General features: G+C 37.1%; 1 protein-coding gene across 2 annotated transcripts in view; it reads right to left on the bottom strand.

The window, feature by feature from the left end:
* LOC145664516 (uncharacterized) overlaps positions 1–24,402 on the bottom strand; it is a 228,240-nt gene that overhangs the window by 13,656 nt on the left and 190,182 nt on the right. For both annotated transcript variants that reach the window (XM_081731252.1, XM_081731251.1), the window contains exons 4-6: positions 13,163–13,650; positions 6,965–7,031; positions 4,497–5,117 (exon numbers count right to left, since the gene is read on the bottom strand). In XM_081731252.1, the coding sequence (XP_081587378.1) occupies positions 4,497–5,117; positions 6,965–7,031; positions 13,163–13,650 (1,176 nt within the window). The remainder of the gene's footprint in view (positions 1–4,496; positions 5,118–6,964; positions 7,032–13,162; positions 13,651–24,402) is intronic.

Here is a 24,402-nt window from a genome sequence, read left to right as displayed (position 1 = left end):
AATCGTAAAATTGGTCAATAATCACTTTCTGCTATCAACCAATTCACCGGAATTGGACCACTGGTTCCTAAAGTTACTGAAAACAGAACAAGTAGGAGAAAAATATGCACTTTTGGTGACGAATATACATTAGTTCTAATTTCATCTAAATATGGTTACATCTGTATATTCTTGTATAACATTTTCATACGTTGTAATTTCACTGTTGTTTTGTTATTATGTTTATATTGTTTCGTTGCTTTGTCGTCCTTTCGAAACAATATTCCAATAGTCTATTTTTTAAAATCAAGCAATACTTAGACCATAAAGAAAATGTTCAAATTGAAAGAGTTGCAGTTATTAAACATAAGAATACGATTTGCAGAATAAATTTGCAAATAACTCATTAGGTGCATTTTGGATCATATAATATTTTAATAAATTGTATAATTACAATTTTCTTCAGTAAATATTGCATTATAATAGGAATAAATGCTACTGTGAGACAAACTCCTAATCCTAAGGACATTCAGCATAACAAACCTAAGATCCAACACCGCATCAGCAAACTAGAAGGCACATCAACTAAATTCACTACAAATATTTTTATAATTCATTTAAATAGAAGCGTAATAAGATCTAAGATCTACTACTGCACAATATGGGATATCGAAAGCAGTTAAAATAATAAGAAACTAGCTACAACAAATTCTAAATGATGTACTGTATAGAAACAATGAACGATAATGTGTCAAAAGAAAATGAATTTAAGAAGTCCAGCGATTAATCACGAAATATTCAAATTCCTGGAGAATATTTCATTCTTCCAAAAAATACTTACTAAGAGACAGAGAAACAAGAAATAACTAACCAAAACCAACAAACCTTCAAATGCTCACATTATTAAATCTCACTTTAAAAACTGGAAACAAAACATTCACAAACTAAAACAAAAATAACAACTCACTGGCGCAAATCACCTCATTCATTAGAGCTCTGATCCTATTAAGCTTTCTGCCAAGTTATTTACACAAAGAACAATACAACATATCCAGACTGATGTCATCAATAACAAGGAAGAACATGCTACAAAGAAGAAGAAAAGACAGTAACTTAAAGAAGAATGTACTTGGCACTACAACAACCGTTTGTGGGTTTAAGGTAGACAACGTTGTTTCTGTCTCTGTACGTTTTTCGAGATCCTCACTTTTCCCCTATATTATCATTCCACCGATATTTCAAAATTATTCACTATCATTAATTATCCCTCTCCCTTAGCCTAAAGGACATAATCGTTGGACGTAAAACTTAAAATTTCATTTCATTCCACAACTGGAATATTCTCTATCCTTAGTGGATTATTTGCACTTCTTGACAGAGCTTTCAGAATTATAACAAGTGCCAAAAGAAACAAGCTTAGATGGCTATCCACTTCTTGAAGTAAATACTGTTAATATTGTTTATTATTATTGTAATAATAATTATTTATTATTGTTTGCTTGCTTGGTATTGAACTTATGAATTCACTTTCGAATGAAAGGCACGGAGTTGAAGCCAACCGTATCCGCAGAGCTATTTAAATGGTAATATTCTTATTATTTATCGCTCCCAGATATATTTTTCATTGGGAAATATAAGGTCAACTTGAGCCACGAATGTAATTGCAATTCTAAAGAAAAAATGTTTCAGGTATTAAAAGGAATTTAGTAGCTAGTTGTGTAGTTGGTAGTAACAGTTTTATAGATTTCTTTGTTTCGCAAACGTAAGTATCTCTGAGTAGTGGAGAATCAAAGACGGTTAGAAAACATGTTTGAAGAAAGTGTATCAAGCTCAAGTTTTATGTTGCTATGTCTTCATTTCTTTTCAGGTTATGTAAGACACCATTATCATCTGCCATAATCTTTCTAAAATTTGTTCTAGTGTTTCTTCTACAGGCATGAGTTAGTAAATATAGTTCATCTTGTGTTTGATGTTTAAAAAGAATTCCATTGATGAACTCGAAACATTTGTGGTACAGTATATTAAAAATTCATTCAGGATATAGTGTGATGTTTCTTTCTATACAGAAATATTTTGCTCTATTATGGTTGGAGGCTAGAACGGTATGGTTGGGTTCGTCAAAAATATCAGAAATAACGTGATTTCTGAAGATTTTTGCTACGAATCAATGTAATAATGTTATTATGAAAGGTACAAGTGGTATATTTCTCCAAGACGACATACTGTCAACCATAAAAGAAAAGCAGACTCGGTGTAACATACCAATACATACTGTCTCACTAAGGCAACGATTTAGAAGCCTGTGCTATATCATGTAACTTTTATTGCTAGAATTCAATTTTCATGTAATATTTCGAATGACCAAATTTTATTACAAAAATCGTTTTAAATATGTGATTTTAAAGCTTCTTCAGAATGCAGTTGTCTGGTATATCTAGATTTTGAAAAGATCTGCCATGAAAATCTGGTGTAAATACATGTTATTTTTATTTCAGCTAAGAGCAATATGATCAGTGCCGGATTTACGTATAAGCTAAACAAGCTACAGCTTAGGACCTCACTCTCTTGGGGATCCCATAAAATTAAAGAAAAACTGGTGGTAATGTAATTTCAAAATAATAGAAAAAAGCAAATACGATAAAACGCATACAACAACGGTGTTTTGTATTATGTACTACTTCGTTATGAATGGGGCCTCTGTTTTCCAGCTTGGCTTATAATCGAGGCCTGTTTCTCAGCCCCGCTTGTGATGGGATGGGGCCCCGGTAACCCAGTCCTGCATGTAGTCGAGCCGTTTCCCAGCCCATCTTGTAATGGGCCTCGTTAAACCAGTCCCACTTGTAAATGGACCCATCTTCAATAGCTTAGGGCCCCATCAAACCTAAGTCTGCCACTGAATATTATGGTAAAGTGTAATACAGAAAATGTATTTGTGGACTCTGATTTAGAGAAAATGCATTGTCCAAAGAATGTACGGTACAAGAGAAAGATTCTCTATTACTAGATTTCTTTCGAATGGATCAAGTACTATATTCGACAATCCATTGGACATAATATTTTTAAAGGTTTAGTTTCCTTTGTATCCTTCATTTGCTTAAAATATAAGAGCTCTCTTTGATTGATTACGATATTTGGAGATTGCACCGTGTACTGCACAATGCAATATGATATAACGTAATATGTGCTGTGGGCTATTCACTTACAAACCCATTAATAATCGTATATCTTCACGGTCAGGAAAATGTTATTTACTTATAAGTTTGTGTGTAATTTACAGTTTGCTAGAGACACTGCAAAATGAATGCATAAAATTGCCGTATCTGTTTTATCGTAAAAGATTAACTACATTACATATAATTTTTAATGCAAATATGTATTTATTTTGATAAATTTCGGTAGCAAATCTTATCACATGTAATATATCACGCCAGAAAATATCACACAGTTTTAAATGTGATTAGATTATTGGTTATGAAAAATACCTAAGTTATCATTTTAATTTAATTCGTTTGTTATATACATACAGCCCTCTTCAAGAAAATGTGACCACCCGCCTCTTGTTTAAAGATCATATCTTCGCAATCATAAGTAGGAAATTTTAATATTTTGTCTTTAAATGTTTGGCCAAAGAAAATTGGAACTTGTTTGATTTTATTCAATCTACCCATTAGAATACAAGGTTTCTTAAAAAGCGGATTCTTGGAACTTAACTGTATATCCATTAAACATAGTTAATAGTCTTCACAATATACGTATATGTAAGGTCTATCTGTTATATAAAGTATATAACTTTGCATTCAATTTGAAAATAGACTCAATTAAGTTACAATTAGTAAATAAATGAGTAGCTTGAAGGCCGTTGAAATATTCTACTGATCTAATGAGCAAACAAATAATAGTATAAACGTACATGTGTGATACACTCTTAGTGTTAGACAAATGAAGTTCGGTTGAACCAATCTTTGGTCATTATTGTGTCTAGTAGTTTCATGACGTTGTCAATTGGTGAATTTTGATAATGCTTTAAAGATGCAGACAAGATTATCATCTCTACTATGTCCCATCAAAAGGTTAGATTCAATTTACTTCCTAAGATGTACACAGAAGAAATAGTCTAGTTTTGAGAAGTGAGAAAGAATATTTCATTCTTTTGAGTAGGATAGTATTTCTTTGAAAGAATGTGGCAGTAGCGAGACTACCATAACGAAACAAATGGTGTGTTCAGTGCACAAGGGAATCAATTAAACGTTTGGTCATTTTGGACACATTTCATCTTTAAGATATATACGGTATCTGCAGCTACTTTCAGACCTTAAAACATTAATGTCTAGATATTTTAAATAACTTTTATAATGTAAAAACGTGTTAACTTTTCCATTACTTAAGCGTATCGTACAAATTTTGTTTCTTTTCCTCACCACTTTGGTAATAGAGAACTTAATTCCCTTGTGCTTCTGAACGCCCTACCATTTTCTACGAAGAATGGAGAAATTAATAATAATATAAATTGAACTCACCTGCAGGAACACATGTTAAGTTTCTTGGTGATATTTCCAGTGCTCCAGGACACAGAAACATATATCTTGTAGCCCTGTCATTGTCTATAAGACATTGTTGAAATCCCCTGCAACTGTTTTGCTGCTTTCTAAGAGCTGACGGGCATTCACGTTCTGTAGATGTCGCTGTATCCGTTGAAATTTGTCCAGGGGTCACACACTGGCGTCTAGAGTGAAGGAACACATGATCTGGTGGACATGTGAAGGCGGCTACTCGCCGATCACCCTGAGCATCCACTGTACAAGTATAAAACACATCCACTTTATTGTGATATGTCACTTCAGTCGGGCACGTAATTTGACGCACCCAGTCGATATTATTGGGCACTTCTCTACCTGCAATAAGCATCATTTGACGCCGTGGATCAGTGGCATTCAAACCAGTGCATGGAATGGAGTTTGCTGAAGGAACGATACATCTTCGTAACTCTTGGCGAAATACCTGACCTGCAGGACAGTAAAAATTGAAATCCAAGAAAATGCTCGGCGCCCACTCTACACAACGGTAGAAGTTGCGGCAGTCTGTTGGATGTCTGAAGTATCCTTCCCGTGTGCACTGCATACGGGGTTCACGTCCAGCAACTGTAAGCAATAATGAAAACATATTTAACGGTATGCTATCAGATTTAATGTGTGCTCTGATAAAAGATTTTATACTTAATTGACCAGAAATTGTGCGTATTTAGAGAGAAAAATTAAGAATCGATTTGAAGCCGTGAGATTATGGCTATTTGCAATTTTAAGTGAATCCTATTGAAGGAAGTAAATTAAATCTAATATGTAAATTTGCCTTTTTTTTAAAATGCCCTCAAAATTAAAACTAGCGATTCACAGAAAACATTAGAAATCACGAACATATGAAAATACATAGGGCTAAATCGTAAAAGACAATACTAATGAATATCAATTAAATAAGAAAAACATTATTTAAAAAGTTCCATCTTATACCTATAAATTTAATTCCATGAATATGGTCGTGAAGGAAAAGGAAAAGTCGGAAGGTATTAGAAAACGGGAGAAGTGGTGGAGAAGTGCCAGGCCTAATCTTACGAAAACGTTAGTGCACTTCAAAGATTTATATAAGTAGGTTGCTAATTTGACTTCATATTGTTACTTTGGATACTGATTGCGTTGATTTAACATAAACGTATATCAAGACTATGACTATGAACAAGGGCGTTCAAATTTTACAATTGATGCTCAGTTATGTTTACATCTGAGTTAAATAACGAAAGAACTGTTAGGTATCAGTAGAAACGCAAGTCAGATTTGTAATCAACATTCTAAAAACCAATGAAGTAGCTAAAAAAAATGTAGTTGTAAATTACAATCCTGATCATCTCTTGTAAGAAAATATTATGAAATTCTTGTTTGCAATCTCACCACCTATTGAATGCACACTTCACTCTGAAATATTCTGGTGGAGGGCGCGGTGGCTCAGTGGTAGAGCGTTCACCTCCGATGCTTGGGGTCCCTGGTTCGATCCCAGCCTGCACCGTGTGGACTTTGTGGTGGACAAACACCGTGCTCGTTGGTTTTCTCGAGGTTCTCCCACTTTCTTCATTCCACCATTTCATTCATTTCTTATCATCACCGTCTCCTTTAGCCTAACTGGCATAACTGTAGGACGTAAAACTGAAAGATTTCATTTCATTTTTTCTGAAATATTCTGTGTCATTTTGTATTTGAGCATTTGAAACTAAAAGACAATATCTTACGAGAACAATTACTAGGGGCGAATATCTTTTTTAAATTATTATACTACCTTAAACCTATCAAAAGAACATGTTTCAATATTGTGATGCAAGAAGGTTGTATTGTTTATAATTTTAATCAATTTCACGGAATATAGAAAACAATTCAAAGATTGGCGACCCTTTGACGGTCCAAGAGGTGAACGGAAATATCATTTTTAGAATTAGTGGACCGATCCGCTCATCGAACTGTTTACCTGGCCGTCATAAATAGAACTTAATACTAAACGCTATAACATCACATTAGAATTAAATAGAGAAAATTTGCAGCCACAAAGGTACGCCGCAAATCCAATAATTATAGCAAGAAGGATAGTGATAACTAAATCAAAAGTAATGCTAGACCATGAATGAATAATGTGAAAAATGTATTGCCTCACTGAGTATTCGACAGATTCTTGTAAAATGTTCAGAATACCCAGACCTCAGAAAACGTTTAAGACTATCGAAATATTTTAATCACGTTTCAAGGGGTAATGTGCTATCATGACAATACTGGTAGAATAATTATGATGGTGATTAAGGTTTTATTTCAAAGTAGGAGAACTCAGAGATTAAGTAAAGACGTAGAAGGTTCAATGATTGACTTCAATGAAATTTTGACTTAATTTCACACGGAAACAGAATATATAACGATATTGTAATATTGTAGTGTTTATTTATGATTATACTTACACGGTGGGAATGACAGATCTGGTCTTCCAAACACGGATTCAATAACATCTGGGGGAATCGTTGAATCCTAACGAAAGAAACAAATCATTTGCAGTTAAGTATTCTTCAAGATACAAATAACTAGGTTTTGCACATCTATCTACTTATGAAGTGATATATTTCAAATGTGTATATTTATTCAAATAAATCCATGTATTAAAATTGGGTTGAACAACAATAAATACCAAAGGTTATTAAAATTGGAACAAACAAATATTGTAATAATGGTAGTGAGTGATAATAATATGAAATAATTATTAAATGTTCTTATAAATAATTTACAATATTGGCTTCTTTACATGCTAATTAAGATGACCACTCGTCCCGATATCTGAGAAAATGGCCCTCTTCCCGGGGACTTGAAAATGTCCCGACTTTCTCGTTCATTGATGAACTTTGTGACTATCATTATTGTTGTCGGAATTTAGTTTCCACAGCATTTCACAGTCTTAAAAATAAATAGAATGAAACCTCACAACAGCTTTAGGCTGGCAAAGCAACATCAATGTACCCAGCGACATAAAGCCTATAACATTCAGGGTTCATTTATTTAAATTAGTCATATTTTTTATTACATTTAAATGATATAGATCTTACGTATATGACATAAGTTGTCACATTTACTTTTATCTAATTCGCTATTCACTAAACTTGAGATTTATATTACATTATTACAGAAAAAAGACCTCTGGTACATTTATCCCCCTCCCCGTTCATTAGGTGCACGAAGTCCTACAGTTTGCTTTGAAAAGGTAGCTACACTAGTGTCATTCAATTTCATTTTGATCGCAACATCCAAAGCCATGGGATCCAATCTTACCATCATTGTTTGCTTGATTCCATCTAGGAAGTTTTCAACTGATACTCGTAGCTTTCAGGTTACTCAGTCTATACTTAAAATACTGGACACAACTGCAATTTGATCTTGTTTGTCTTTTTCAGGTCTACGTGAAATATTTATGTATTAAAATATAAGAAAATAAGATTGAATTCAGAAATATTTTAGAAATTGTTTTCTCTATCTCTGAATTGACAATTTCTTTCTCCTCCTCCGATAAAATTATTACTTGTTGTGCTATAACTGCAATGAAAATAAATACTTCTATTATAAGACAAATAGGGGAGTGAGTTAACCAAAAATATATTATCATTATCGTTAATGTGTAGCATAATTTTAAGTAATTGGACACGTAAGTCATATCATACAATGATACCCCAAAGTTTTGTATTTTTTCGAACATTTATTTGTTTCGTGCATCTTACGAAAGTCCCCTAAGATTAAAAGCAACACCCATAGTATTGCACCATCTGAAGTTGTCCTTCGGCTAGTTCTTTGATCCCATGCCGCTAATAGTTCTTGTTCGCATTGTAACTTTTAATTCCTCTTCATTGTTGAAGCATTGCGAGACCAGAAAGTGAACCATGGATCAGAACAAGTAATAACCCAATGGTACGACATGTGGATTATACTGTATACAGTATGCCGGATACGGTATCAGTTCAAGTTCCTGAAGTTTATTTCGAGTTCTTTTGTATGACGCTTTGCACTGTCTTGCTGCAGAAGGATTCTCTTTCTGTTCACCAATGTTTAGGACATATTTTTGGTACACAATGCTCTACATCCACTCCAACTGTTTGGGGTATACTTTTATCATTAGTTGTTCGACTGTCTGGAATGATTTCGTAGTAAGCCACGGATAAGAACGAGTATGAAAGTAGATCAATAAGTAACAACAATTTTTTGTGTAGAACAATAAGTAACAACAAATAATATACTAATCTGGAACGTCAAAATTGAAAGAGAAGTATTTTGAAATTCGTACTGCAGTCGGCAGTTGTTCGAATAGTTGTGCCTCCAGCGGCAGGAGGGTGAAATATTGGGCAAATAGGGCGTGTGTGTTATAGTCGTCTTCTTGTGAAGAACAGAGTGTAGTTCTGAGCGTAAAAAGATAAAATCAGAGTAAATTCACAGCAAAATGGTGTGCGTGTAAGAAGAATACTATATGAGCCGTAGTAGCATCTCCAGATGATGTTAATTCTTGGAAGAATGCCGTATGAACTTGTGAATTTTCCACGTTCAGACCACCCAGTAACAACAGCAAAATATCATGGCCATTGAAGAGGCAATTCGTAAAGAACGGCAAACCCATCCTTGATTGTTGCCATATGTTTAACATTTCGTACGGTACAATATATCTGCATGATGAACATAAATTTCATAAAGTAGTATTTGGTGGATGCCACAAAACTTCCCAGAATGTACCTAAGGGGCTATGAATGATGACATACCTGGACCATGTGGTACGGTATGTTGAAGGAGAATGTTTTGTTTTCTTCTTTCTTTATTTACATATAACACTACATGTAACGAATACTAGGCGAACTCTACACGCACTAACGGATTTTCTAACACGCGGAGTCACTGTGATGTGCTTCCTATGAAACAACATTGGCAAAATTACGTCGTGTGTATTATCACAAACGCCTTAACATTAATGCTGGAAATGTAGAAGTTCTTCATAGCAATGCACGCTCCATATGGCTGCTTATCTCAAAAAGTTTCGGTGGGAAGGGGTCGAGCACGCGCCGTACAATCCTTACATTGCACCTTCAGGCTATCATATTTTGACCCGTTAAAGAATTTATTGGCTGTTCAACGTTTCAATTCCTATAATAAAGTTAAATGGGTTGCGTGCGGATGCTATACTCCCGAAAACAATGGCTTCAATTGACAAGGTATTTTGAAACTTGTGCCACGATGAAAGAAATATGTAGAGAAAGTTGATGCTATGTTGAAAAGTAATGTTAATATAGCTTTTACTGGCATATATCCTTGATGTGGTATCTATTACACTTTCTTCTATATAAATTGTTACTTATTTATTTGGCCTTGAATTAATCCAAGAAACTCTCTCGCTGGTCTAGTGGTGAGTCTCCTTTGCTCCATGAGATTTCGGGTTCGATTGTTGGGGAAGAACATTGAATGGATTATGGAGGTTTGGATTCAACCTTAAACTGTAGCTCCATGTCTCATATAACCTCAGTACTGGAAAAGAATCTTAACTTCAACAAACAATTAGCCCAAGGGTGCGAGGTCCGGGTTATATAGAGGTGTAGCACCAAGTTCAACACTTATATTCTCATAATTCCACCAAAAGTAGAGCATCACTTATATACGAAACGCCCGTGCTTGGTGACAAGTTTCGACACCTGACCCTTGGTTAATTACTGCTTATGCATATTAGGATTTCGGTAGAAACATCCATTTTTCATTCCACGTTATTACTCAACTCAGGAAATTCAGATTATACGAGTTTTCCAGAGTTTCCTTGTACACATGTACTCGCTTCTGTGCTTTAGTTGGGGTGAATTCGTGAAGCACAATACGACACCTCCGTGTATTTTTCCTGACGTCGTGAAGATCGAATAACAGATTGTGTGATATCGAGCTCACGTGCTAGTTGTCGAATTTGTTTCTATGGCCTAACGGACGACCTCGAAATACAGTGTTTGGCCTACCTGACCTTGATTGATAAGGTTCTTGCAATCCAAGGAAAATTTCTTGAACCATCTGTTACCTGTAGTGATATTAATTGATCCTTCATCTTTTGTACAAAAAATATTTCCGGTTGCTACGTGGCACTATGGTCCAGTTCGAATTTCAAATGTCAGATCGTTTGAAGTGACGGGGTGTCTAAAGGTGTTATTTGCCCAAGTCTGACTGGGCATTAACAAACAAAATAATCTGAAAATACATTCGGTTTTTCCAATTCCAATCTGGAACGCTGCCTGCGCTCGATTAAGGATGTATTAGCTTTTTGCACTCGCTTTGATGAATTGACCTTTCTGGAACCAAGTCCAGATCAAGAAGACTTGATCAACGATTCATCTCGTGTTCGCTTTTGTGTACAAACTCATGAATTCGCTTATCCTTGTGGAATAATTGCACGAGAATCTGAGAATTGCTTGAGATCTTCACCTAGGACCAGGTACTGTGAGTTTTCCGGGACAGTGTCCAAACAAACCTTTCTGATTCTTTCTGATGATGCAGAAGGTTCGTGCTAGAACATATATATATATAGGGTGTTTAATAAGTAATGGTCATAAATTAAACCGTAGATAGTACATGCCAAAACTAACAAAAAAGTCTTAGTAAACATGTGTCCGCAAACGCTTCGTAACGGAGATAGGGGCTGTCGAAGGTGTGGGAAAATGAAGTTTAGAGACGAATATCTCAAAAAGTATGAATCGGACAGAGGGCGGTCCAATGAATGACTATCGAAGTCAGACATGCGCTATGCAGAAATGCATGGTTGATAACTCTGCAATGCTCGCGCAAGGGATTCCCCAAAGAAACGGAGGGATTCCCGGAAAATTGTCTAAGGAAAGGGGGCTCGAGATGAACATCGAGGGCGAGTCTATCCACCAGTAATTCATACGTCGTGGTACCAGTTCGAAAGCTCGAAAAGATACAAAATGGCGGACAATGTTTACGTGCCATGTGTGGTTGCATAAACAACAGGAAATGAGAGAGGCAATCGAAGAAAGGTGGTGGTGCATGTTCTAAACTACTTCAGAGCACATTCCTAAGACGAATGCACATGTACAGAGTAGTCCTTTACTGTACCAATACCAAGGTAAAACAAACGATGCGCGAAAATGAATGGAATGGCCGAAAGGAACACTGGTAGAACATGCAAGCCAGCTGGAAATACTGAATCGGGGTTGCAACAGACGTTGAGCTCACCTTGGGTGCATGATGTTACGGGTTCAAATCCGCTGAAGTGCCCACTGAATGCAGTGGTTCTGATCTAAGATTTTCGAGAAAGGGTGGAACAATGGTGCGGACATATTCAACAGGATGCCGACATGTTATCACGAGTACGTGGATCTTTGCGAAAACGAGTACGCATGAATGAACGACACTTCCAACATTTACTTTAATGATAGAGGTACGTTAATTGCTCATGCATCTCTTCTGTGGTTACACATCTGGGTATTTACTGTTTACCTTATGATTAATGCTGTACACATTACCAACATGACGATTTCTGTTTGTTGATATGGAGAAACACTACATGTCCATCATTTTTTGCTTGTTGTAATACATTTACGCGTTCAACATGCGGAATGTTTCAGATTCGCCTCCCACATACTCGAATGTTTTCATGCTTTTCCCATTGCAATCCAGTTTGCGGATATTCGTTACGTTAACTGCTTAGCACATTATGCTTCATCAGTGCCTTGCATACCGTTTGATTTACCTAAGTGCTGCCACACTTGTACGTTTGCATTAGTTGTCGGAATTCTTCCTGGAGCAATTTTGAACGTACATCACCACACTTCGATTACCTCTGTCATTTCCTGCTGGTTATGCAACCACACACGGCACGTAAACATTGTCCGCCATTTTGTATCTTTTCGAGCTTTCGACCTGGTACCACGACGTATGAATTACTGATGGATAGACTCGCCCTCGATGTTCATCTCGAGCCCCCTTTCCTTAGACAATTTTCCGGGATTCCTTCCGTTTCTTTGGGGAATCCCTTGCGCGCGCATTGCAGAGTTATCAACCATGCATTTCTGCATAGCGCATGTCTGACTTCGATAGTCATTCATTGGACCGCCCTCTGTTCGATTCATACTTTTTGAGATATTCGTCTCTAAACTTCATTTTCCCAAACTTTTGACAGCCCCTATCTCCGTTACGAAGCGTTTGCGGACACATGTTTACTAAGACTTTTTTGTTAGTTTTGGCATGTACTATCTACGGTTTAATTTATGACCATTACTTATTAAACACCCTGTATATATATATATATATATATATATATATATATATATATATATATATATATATATATAATCGATTTTCGATTCCCAAGATCGAATAAGAACTGAATTAAGATAACTATTGAATTTCGCGTATCTCTATAACCACATTTATTCTCTAATAAATTGCACGTGCGAGGAAAGTAATTGGAAACAAGTAACAAATCACAAAAGGTTTCCACACTCAATGGTGTACGCAACGGAGGTTTCAGCATTAAGCTCCTCTTGAAAAAATATGTAAAAATCACGTTTGCTCTGAAAATTCTGGAATTGAGTGTTTGAACGCTCTCTCAGTGAAATTCTGTGCATGCAATTTTCTACACTTACCTCAATGATAGTTGGTCTTCTAGTAGAAGTGATTCGATTGGGTCTCGTTACAAATGCCGTTGTAATGGGTCTCCTAGTAGTTTGACTCATGGGTCGAGTTGTTTGTGGTGGCCTTATAACAGGACGAGTAGAACCAGTTGTTGTTAGTGGACGAGTGGGTTTCGATAATCGAGTTGTTTCCTTTGGAGGTTGCCATACTTGAGGCTGTTTTGTTGTTTGACTAAATTCAGGCCAATCATCTTCAGGAACATTGGGAAATCTTGTAGGCTTAATACTAGTTGTGCTTGTAGGTCGTGCATTCCATGGTTTCTGACCTCCTCCTGAATTTTTTATGGTAAAATCTGGTGGTTGTGGTGGCCATATTGGTTTATGCCAATGATGATGAAACGAATGATGATGGCTGTCGTAACTGGGCACACCAACATCTGGAAACACTGGAGAAGGTTTCGATTGTGTTGGTCGCTGCTTCGGTGGGTGTTGTGGTCTACCTGTAACACAAAAACTTCAGTTAAAATTATATAGGAAAGAGACATTGAATCTTTTGCTAATCCAACTAGCGGCAAATACAAGTAAAATAATAATAGTGAATCTTATTTGCTCATCTATTAATGTTGTCTTGTAAATGGCCAAGACGAGATTATATTAAACGCGGACAGAAGTTACATTGATAACTTGGTGATAAGCATACATATCTAAAATTAAATGAAAAGACATGATTTACTGAGCAGAAAGCAAACGCAATAGCCCAAAAATTTAAGAAAAATTGACTCAAAAAACTGTGTCTTTATATTTTTTAATAGATTACGTATGAATAGATGGTGTTTGTTGTATGCTTTGACGCTTAGTCACAATATCAGTGAGCAGTAGTAAATAACTGGGTTACATTTTTATGGGATATGAATAGTGCATGCAGGAGGAAAGATCAGCAATCACAACCAGGTGTTTTTTAATACTGTATATCATATCTGTTTGCTTAGAAAATTCTAGACAGAGAAAGATAATTTTTAGTTTATGCTGAGGTAATAGGGAAAATTTCCCTGAACTGGGAAATGTTGGACTGTAGATAGCAGTGGATGCAGACAGGTCAGTTTGGAAGAGCGTATCGCTTTTTGAACGATGAGATACGGAATGTAAGTTGGGGCCGCGGTGGCTCAGTGGCAGAGCGTTCACCTCTGGTGTATGGGGTCCCTGGCTCGGTCCCATCTCGCACCAAGTGAACTTTGTAGTGGACAAACACCGTGTGCGTGGGCTTAGTCGGGGTTCTCCCATTTTTTCATTCCACCATTTCATTCATTTCTCATAATCACTGTCTTCTTTAGCCTAGCCGGTATAATCGCCTTGATTCTTGGTAGATTGCTGGAGAGAGTTGGCACCACATGTGCACACACAGGTAACCTAATTCCCGTAAATTCCGGGGAGGGGAGATGCGCTCTGACGTCGCGTTCAATCACATCCCAGATGTGTTTGATTGGGTTCAGATCCGACGAGTTGGCGGACCAGCACATCACTTGGAACTTGCCTCTGTGCTCCTCGAACCACTCCATCACACTCCTCTCCTTGTGAAATGGTGCATTATGTTGTCGAAAAATGCCACTAATGTTGGGAAACATGGTCGTCATGAGGGAATGTAGTATTCTCCAAGCAATGTGCGATACGCACTGCCGTCATGGTGCCTTTCTCGAGCTCCACTACACACATGGATGCTCACGTGAATGTCCCCCAGAGCATAATTAAGCCGCCGCCAGCTTGTCTCCGTCCCGCAATACAGGTGCCAAGGAACTGTTCCTTTGGAACACGACGAATTCGCACCCTCCCATCGTCATGATGAAAAAGGTATTGGGATTCATCAGATAATGCAACGTTCTGCGACTGCGTCAAGGTCCGGTCACGAGTTCATTTCAGTCATAGTTGACGATGTCCTGGTGTTAACATTCGCTCATGGATGGATCGTCGGCTGCGTAGGCCCATCGTTAGGAGTGTTCGGTGCACTGTGTGCTCAGACACACTTGTACTTTGCCCAGCGTTAAAGTCTGATGTTAATTCCGCCACAGTATGCTGCCTGTCCTGTTTTACCACTCTGCCCAGCCTACGACGTCCGACATCTGTAATGAGGTGGGGGCGCCCAACTCCTCGACGTTTGGAAGTCGTTTCCCCTTGGTTTCGCCACTTGTTGAAGACACTCACCACAGCACTCCTCGAACACCCGGCAAGTCCTGCAATTTCCGAAATTCTCGTGCCGAGTCTCCGGACCATTATAACCTGCCCTCGGTCAAACTCAGATACATTGCGTGCCTTCTCCATTCTACACACGGCCAGCACTTCACTAATTAACTGAATTGAGCTGAAAATTAAATCTTGATCTCGAAAGATTAACTATTAAGTTTATGCATTCTGCACCTTTCTAAACTAATAAATGCTGGAATTAGTTTCAAGGCTGTTTCTGAGTGAATACTTTCTTCAAAATAATATTAAAAGTATAGAAAGGTTTTCGAGACATTCGAGTCGAGTCGAGAGTTTTATGAGCAGTTTCGACTCGAAAATTCGAGTCAAGAAATATGTTTGTCTCGACTCATTTCGAATTTGACAAAGTGTGTCTCGACTCGTGCGCATCTCTAGTAGATAGTATTCAAATCTTAATTCAAAATATACCTAGGTACTAATCAGTATTCGTACAGTATACTATATTATCTTTCAGCTTCAAGATATGTGTGCCGGTGCTATTTTAAAGCAATTAACTTAATCTAAATTAAATCTTACTTTATTTAACCCGTAACCGGCACACATATTTTTTGTTACATTAAAGGAATAAATGGGTCCCTGGAACCCAGCATAAACTATTTATGTTTAACATAATACACATACATTCAAAAATGCTTATAATACTTGTGCATGCACATGTGACATTCTTGAAAATATTGACACTCTTGTGTTCTAGGTTTTTCTGAAATACAAAATTTACAGATAAATACTCTTTAAGCTATTTATTAGTACTCGAACGGATACTTAATGATTTAAGTTTGGTTTTGGCACCATAATTTTACTTCAGGATTTCTAAATTAATTATTATTTTGAAGTCGATAGTTCATTATCTCATTTTACTGCAATAGTTTAATTAAATTCTTAATACAGTAAAAAACTGCAATGTGTTCTGTAAACAAATTAAAAGGGAGATGTCAATTTTGACTTTGATATTTGCAATTATTTTCCTATTAGGCCAGGTAAATGGCATTTCATTATGTTATGTTATGGTGTTCTACCGCGGATTAAAGGCTTATCTGTCCACTTGTATCGATTCTTTCCGTAAAAATTATGTGAGTCACTAACCACTTGACCGTCACTTTCGTCTGCACTTGTTTCAGATTAAATTTCATGTCCACTGCACTCAAACTCACTTTCAGATCCACTAATGTCTTCATGACACTTGACACTTCACGAAGTACACGTTCTACTTGTTCGTCTACAATAATCTTAGCACAAGCCATTCCTCTGAACTTCTGAACTACTTGTAAAAATGTTACACAAAAGGAATATATGGGTCCCTATTCTATTCTATTCTATTCATCTCCCTTGAGGGGGATTTTATAAAAAAAAAAAAGTCACAACACTATGGCCCAGTTGACTGTTTCACTATAATTGTTTTAAATCTTTTTGTTGATACTATAATTGTAGAAGATGGCCCGTTCCAAAATGAACGAATTGGCCTGTTTCAAGTAATTCTGTTTGCACACTATTTTGTTAAATAAGAAGGAAGGCAGAAACGTAGAACATACAAAAAATATATATATCATTGAAATGGCAACATCTGACCTGGCGATCTTAGATTTTTGTAAAAACTGGTGCACAGCTTTATTACAGTGGGAGATGAAAACATCCCAAATATTACCTCTCTCCTCCTGAAAGTGTCTCCATACAGAGTGTTCAAAAATGCCAAAAAAAATTGCGTTTCTTCAGTTACAGTGACTATTAACAATTGCCATAAAATGGCTAATATGTGCAATAGAGACGTGGAACAAACACCATTGGAAAGCTTTAAGATTGCTCTACAAGTTGTACTATATTGAAAGAAAACCTGTAAAATAAAAAATAACAGTAAGAACTGTAATCAGTGTCAAAGATAAGAGCTGTAAAATAAAAAATAACACTTCAAAAATTCAAATTAAGATTTGAATTTTGAATTTGACATAGAAACGTCTCTCTGAATTTGTTCAAAATTGTCCAGATTGTAGTCTCATATGTGTACTAAAACACCACAAAGTAGCATTTTGGGCACTCAATGGGATCCGATTCAAAATTCAACAAAACCAAACATTGCACGATATTGACCATGTGAATATTTGGGTTCAGATCGATAACCATTTGCCTGGAGCTATTTACCTGCAGCATCAAAGGAATTTATATTCAATTTAATTTGTTTCTTGATATATTCATTTGAATTTACACAATTATCCACGTTTTGAGTTATTTCGAGAGGTATTACGTTTCCAAACAGTACTTAATACAGGTCATTATTCTTGTTAGTCAGTATGGATGTTTCTAAATTTATGTTGGCTACATTGATACATGTAATTTTCATTCCTTTGTTTCAGGATTGCTATTACAGAACATATTATGAAAGGGAGGGATATATTTTCCTCCCTTTCACAATAAAAGGTCTGTATGATAAGTAATGAGACTCGCCGCGCCGCGGCGCGCGTGTCGCTGGAGCGGGTTTGTCGGTGATGGAGGATGTAGGGGGGGGTCCGAGCAAAGCAACGCACCGCGCGTCAGTTGGCTCCGAGCCTTAGTGGAGCGCGGACAAGCCTTGGACAAAGCCCTTGTGAACATTCTTGTCACGGCGGAAAATCAACAAACATGGAGGGTTCCATCGAACAGCGTTATGCGATCAAATTTTGCGTTCGCCTGGGGAAAACGGCTACTCAGACGCTTTCTCTCATCACGGAGGCCTACAAAGAGGAAGCCCTATCCAAAGCCCAGGTGTTTCGTTGGCACAGTGCGTTCCGGAACGGCCGGGAAAGCGTTGAGGATCTGGAGAGGGCTGGACGCCCGACAACAGTGACTACGGACGAAACTGTGGCAAAAGTGAGGGATCTCCTGAACTCAGACCGTCGATTATCGTTGAGATTGATTGCTGATGAACTCGATATGAACCACACAACAGTGCACAAGATTGTGACGGAACAATTGGGAATGAGAAAAATCTGTGCGAAACTGGTGCCGCGAGTGTTGACTGACGAACAAAAGCAACGACGTGTTGATTGTTGTCAGGAACTGTTGAACCTCATGAACAGTGACCCTAACTTTGAAGATGACGTCATAACAGGTGACGAGTCGTGGGTGTTCCAGTACGACCCTGAAACGAAACGTCAAAGCGCGGAGTGGCACACTCCTGCGTCCCCGCGCCCCAAGAAGGCCAGAATGTCGAAGTCAAAGGTGAAAACAATGTTGATTGTTTTTTTTGACAATGTGGGGGTGGTCCACAAGGAGTTTGTACCCCAAGGACAAGCCGTCAACGCCGCCTTCTACAAACAAGTCCTTGAGAGACTGCACAGGAGCGTCAAGCGGAAAAGACCGGCGATCGCTAGCCGGTGGAAGTTGCATCACGACAATGCCCCTGCCCACACCGCCTTCTTAGTGACCTCCTTTTTGACCCGGATTGGGGTGGAAGTCCTTCCACAACCACCCTACAGCCCAGATGTGAGCCCGGCCGACTTCTTCCTCTTCCCGAAGCTGAAGCCACGCTTGAAAGGAACCCGTTTTGCAGACGTCACAGCCATCCAAGCAGCCGTGACCACATTTCTAAAGGACATGCCGGCTGCTGACTTCCAGGGGGCGTTTGCAGCGTGGAAACATCGATTGCAGAAGTGCATCGACGCAAGAGGAGAGTACTTCGAAAGCTTTTAAGTCCCTGTACAGATCAGATCAATAAAACAATGTTTCCAGACCTGGTCTCATTACTTATCATACAAACCCTGTATTTGTATCAAATGTGTTATGAAACACAGTGACACTGCTCACAATCACTTCACACACTTTCAGCACAAACAATTAGTCAATAATTTTTTTTTTCCTATTTCAATTATCCACTTCCACATATCTGTGACAGCAATCTTGAAACAACGGAATGAAAATAACATGTATCAATGTAGCCAATATAAATTTAGAAACATCTAAATAACTCGAAAGAGTGGATAATTGTGTGAATTCAAATGAATACATCAAGAAACAAATGAAAATAAATATAAATTCCTTTGATGCTGTAGGTAAATAACTCCAGGCAAATGGTTATCGGTCTAAACCCAGATATTCACATGATCAATATCGTGCAATGCTTGGTTTATGTTGAATTTTGAATCGGATCCCATTGAGTGCATAAAATGCAACTTTGTGGTGTTTTAGTACACATATGAAACTACAATCTGAACAATTTTGAACAAATTCAGAGGGATATTTCTATGCCAAATTCAAAATTCAAATCTTAATTTGAATTTTTGAAGTGTTATTTTTTATTTTACAAGTCTTTTCAATATAGTACAACTTGTAGAGCAATCTTCAAACTTTCCAATGGTGTTTGTTTCACGTCTCTAGTGCACATATTAGCCATTTTATAATAATTTTTAATAATCACTGTAACAGAAAAAACGCAATTTTTGACATTTTTGAACACCCTGTAAGGAGACACTTTCATAGGGGAGAGGTAATATTTGGGATTTTTTCATCTCCCACTGTAATAAAGCTGTACACCAATTTTTACACAAATCTGAGATGGTCAAGTCTGATGACTTGTTGATTTGACATGGAATGTCCCAGCTCGACATTTCTATGATCTCGATACTTACAGAAAATGATTCAGTTAGCACCACGCCGCGACCACCATCAACCCTCCCCCTTACTTTTTCCAATACTCGTTTCAGAGTATGTGTATAAACTCCCTAAGTAGCATTTGGACAAGACTAGGACGATAGAATAAATCACGTCCCATTAGAATCGAATCTAGGCCATCAGGCTGACCGACGGCATCACCGAGATTCTCATTTGGATGGACATTTTGATCCTGTTGTTGAAATTAAATTCCAGCCAAGTTTGAATAACAAGATCTATTTTCAATATTCTTGTATTTGAACTCACTCTTCGTAATGTTGCTCTATTAGAAGTAGTCCATAAAACATATGTATAGCATACAGTCAGTGGCGTATTTAGAAAGTATCGAGATCAAGCTCCCCTACAAAATAAATTTGTTAGTTTTTCGAATTCCACGTAGAACAATAATGTTTCTTACCATTTCTAAGAATTTCATTGACTTTCCAGTCTCTTATGCTCTTTGTTGATGCGTGTAAGAATTGTGTTCCTTTTTCTTTCTTTCGGCCATTTTACTCGTCTGTTTCGTTTTCTTAGTTGTTACTTTCTTTCGTTTCTCCTATCATACTTTCGATTGTTTTAGTTGTGATTCAAGTCGGCCATCGTCAGTAACACCAGGAGCTGATAAGCGAAACTGGTGTTCCACATCAACTTGCACGGATATCAACATAATGGAACTTTAGTTATTATAGCAAAGGAATATTTACATCGTTTAGTTATAAAGAACGGTAAATGTTTGAATTTAAAAAAATCAAGAAGGGGAATAAGTAGCCGGGGGAAATTAGGTAGACCAAGAGGATGCTTCCTTTTTCTTCTATGAATAGAATAAAAGGTTAGATTTAGTGTTAATTTTTTGTGTGTATCTTATCGTCCCTTTGTTTGCAAAGTGTCGTATCTAAAAAAAATTGATTTTTGAGTTAAGACCAGCACCGAATTCCCCTTTAGAAGCTCTATAATTCTCTTTAATAGCCATATCTAAATTCCTAAATATAACTGTGGAATAAGCAGTTTGATGTTCGTCGTATCTCAATTGAAGACTTTGAGGCAAAAACCCGTTAAGTCCAAAAAGTGAAAGTGTAAAGGAGATAGCTTCAAAAGGGCTTCTCGTTGTCCGATTTTCTTCAAACTTGGCACATATATACTAGACCAAAAATAAATCGCCACGTTGTTTTTTTTTTTTTTTTTTTTCGGAAAATAAGTTAAGAAACCCTTTTCAAAAAATAGTCCCCTTGTATAAAAGAACCACTTTAAAGAAACGAAACTCTGGCGATAAAAGGATAACTTCAAAGTGGGAAATACATGTTTTGTCGTCCTTGCGAGAAAAGGGTTGCAGGGGCAATGTCTCCTTCGAAATGACAAAGGACCCTGCACAATTCTTACAGAAATTGGATTTCGGTTTAATTGCTCAAAACCATGATATGTTGTAGATATGGTGTTCCTGAGAAAAGGTCTCGATGAGCACAACCACAAATCACTGACCGTTTGCCACTACAGGGCCACTTAAAAAAACAGAAGGTAACGTTATTTTGGATTCCGGTTGAGTTGCTTGAAACCGTGATATGTTGTAGATATTGTAATCATGAAAAAGTCTCAATAGGCGCAGCCACCAATTAATAACCGTTAGGCCACTACAGGGCCACTTAAAAAAAAAAAAAAAAAAAAAAAAAAAGCTAACGTTGTTCTGGATTTTGGTGGAATTGTTTGAAACCGTGATATATTGTAGATATTGTGATCCTGAGAAAGAGTCTCAATTTGCACAACTATAGCATCACTGACCTTTTGGCCACTACAGGGATATTAAAAAAAAAAAAAAAAACAGCTGAAGGTAACGGTATTCTGGATTTCGGTGTAAATGAATGAAATTGTGATATATTGTAGGTGCCGTGAATTTTAGAAAAATTGTCTAGAGCTTTCCAGGGTTTTTCATTTGTCCCGCAAGATGAACATCTGAATGTTGTCTATGCTTAAATGACGTTGGCCGCTATTTTCCCCATCACATTACCGGGTTGTGGGATAGAACTTTTCAGGGTTTCATACAATTCTACCAAAATTCCAGAGTATCCTTATCTTCTGCTGTTTTAAAATATGTGGCCCCGTAGTTGCCAAATGGTCACTGATTGGTGGGTGTGCCTCTTAACACTTTCTCAGAATCAATATCTACAACATATCACAGTTTCAAGTAATTCCACCGAAATCCAGAATACCGTTACCTTCTGTTCTTCTTCTTCTTTTATTTTTTTAAAGTTGCCCTGTACTGGCCAAACGGTCATTGATTGGTGGCTGCGCCTATTGAGGCTTTTTTCAGGATTACAATATCTACAACATATCACGGTTTCAGTCATTTTTTTAATATCACTATCTTCGTCTGTTTTCAAAAAGTGACCCTGTAGTGGCAAAACGGACAGTGATTTGTCGTTGTGCCCATTGAAACTTTTTTTTTAGGAACACCATATCTACAACATATCACGGTTTTAAGCAATTCCACAGAAATCCAATTTCCGTAAGGATTGTGCAGGGTCTTTTGTCATTTCGAAGGGGGCTCCTGCAACCCTTTTCTCGCAAAAATGACAAAACCCGTATTTCCTACTTTGAAGTAATCTTTTCATCGCCAGAGTTTCGTTTCTTTAAAGTGGTCCTTTTAAACAAGGGGACTATTTTTTGAAAAGGGTCCCTTTGCCCCCCTAACTTATTTTCCGGAAGAAAGAAAAAATTGGTACTGATTTATTTTTGGTGTAGTATATATGTGCCAAGTTTGAAGAAAGTCGGATGAAGAGAAACCCTTGTGAAGCTATCTCCTTTACACTTTCACTTCTTGGACTTAAAGGACTTTTGTCCCAAAGTCTTCAATTATAGAGAATTAAATTTCTCTCGAACTGCCGTAACTCAAGATACGACAGTTTGCAAGAAAAATTAAGGTAAGTTAATATTGTTCACACAGAGTCGTTGTGTATGTGTGTGTGTGTGTGTGTGTTTTCACCTTAATGCATAATTTGTTTAAGGAAGCAGGAAACATTTATGTGCCTTCACAACTGGTCCTTGTGATTAAGCTGACTCGTAGAAAGTAACCTTTAAAGATAGTGGAACTACAGCATAGTGACTTCCTCAACTTCAAGCAGCTCTCCAAAGAACTTAGAATTCTACAAATTCGAGAATCAGAGGGAAGTAATGTAAAAGACGTACCGGTACACTGGAAGAACATGATGGAAATAGATCAACGACAACTAGCGACGCAACTCGGCTAGTTATTGCCGGGACAAGAACTTGCACCTCCCCCCCCCCCCCCATGACCAACCAAACCAAAATGTTCCTCGACTACACACAATATTGGCATCATACAGCAATTCTCCTATTCCATTTTTCTTGAAGTGGTAAAGCTTGATTTCAAAATTGCAGTACATAATTTAATTTTTAGTACAAGATGAAACACCAAACTAATTAATATTTGATTTCCAAATAATTTGATAGTACCATACTTGACATATTCTTATATTCTTATCACAATAACTGCAAACCACAATGTTTTTGGAATTATATCGGGATGTGCATATGTGTAGAATGAATCAACAGTCTGTTGCTTTAGAATAGAATATTTAATTATAACAAATAGTGAAGCTGTTATTTCGAGTATTACACTCGGACATTTTGCAAATCTCTAAAATCGATATAAGTTAAATGTAATCACAAAAAATCTGGAACTAAAATTTAACTTTGCGGGCTCTTTTCGATACAAAGGTTTTTATAAAGGTTTTTAAAATATAGCTTTGAAGCTAACTTATGCTCTATGGATATAATCCTAAGGTTGATAAGTCGTCGTTTTCCTGTTAAGTTTCTGAGGTCTTTTTATAATCTTTAGTCTGCTAAAACTCCTTCCAATGCCTTATAGTGAATAAATATTTATTTGAACAATTTTGCGCCCTCCCAATCCGGAGCCCGTGGCACAAGCCCCATTTGCCCCCCTCACCCAGTTACGTCACTGCTGACAACTATTTTCTACAAAACCATCTATCTACAACTAGACTAAAAGGAACTCCAACTTAAACGCCTCAAAAGAAAGAAAAAAAAAGCGTAAAAGATTTTAAGGTCGGGAAGCTTAACCTTGAAAGCTGAAAGTCGCCCAAGACAAATACGCACTTAATAACTCTGTGCAACGAACCTACCCTTACCATACAAATGTCTGAGCACCATTATTGTACTTGCAACTCGACCATTTGAGCGGTTTTAAACAAAAACGAGTTTCTTTCTTTTTGTACTTTTGTTAACTTCAGGACTGTTTTTTGCCAATTATTTATAGACATGGTTCAGTAATTTTCAGTATTGTATGGAGGTGTTATTAACTGTACTCATTTTAAGTTATACTCATGTTTACTTAAACGAGTATCTACTAT

Source organism: Thermobia domestica, chromosome 11 (assembly GCF_964235325.1).
Source record: "Thermobia domestica chromosome 11, izTheDome1.hap1.1, whole genome shotgun sequence".
In the NCBI taxonomy this organism is placed as follows: Eukaryota; Metazoa; Arthropoda; class Insecta; order Zygentoma; family Lepismatidae; genus Thermobia; species Thermobia domestica.
The sequence above is the reverse complement of the archived record's forward strand: the minus strand, read 5'-3'. Positions and strand labels throughout refer to the sequence as shown.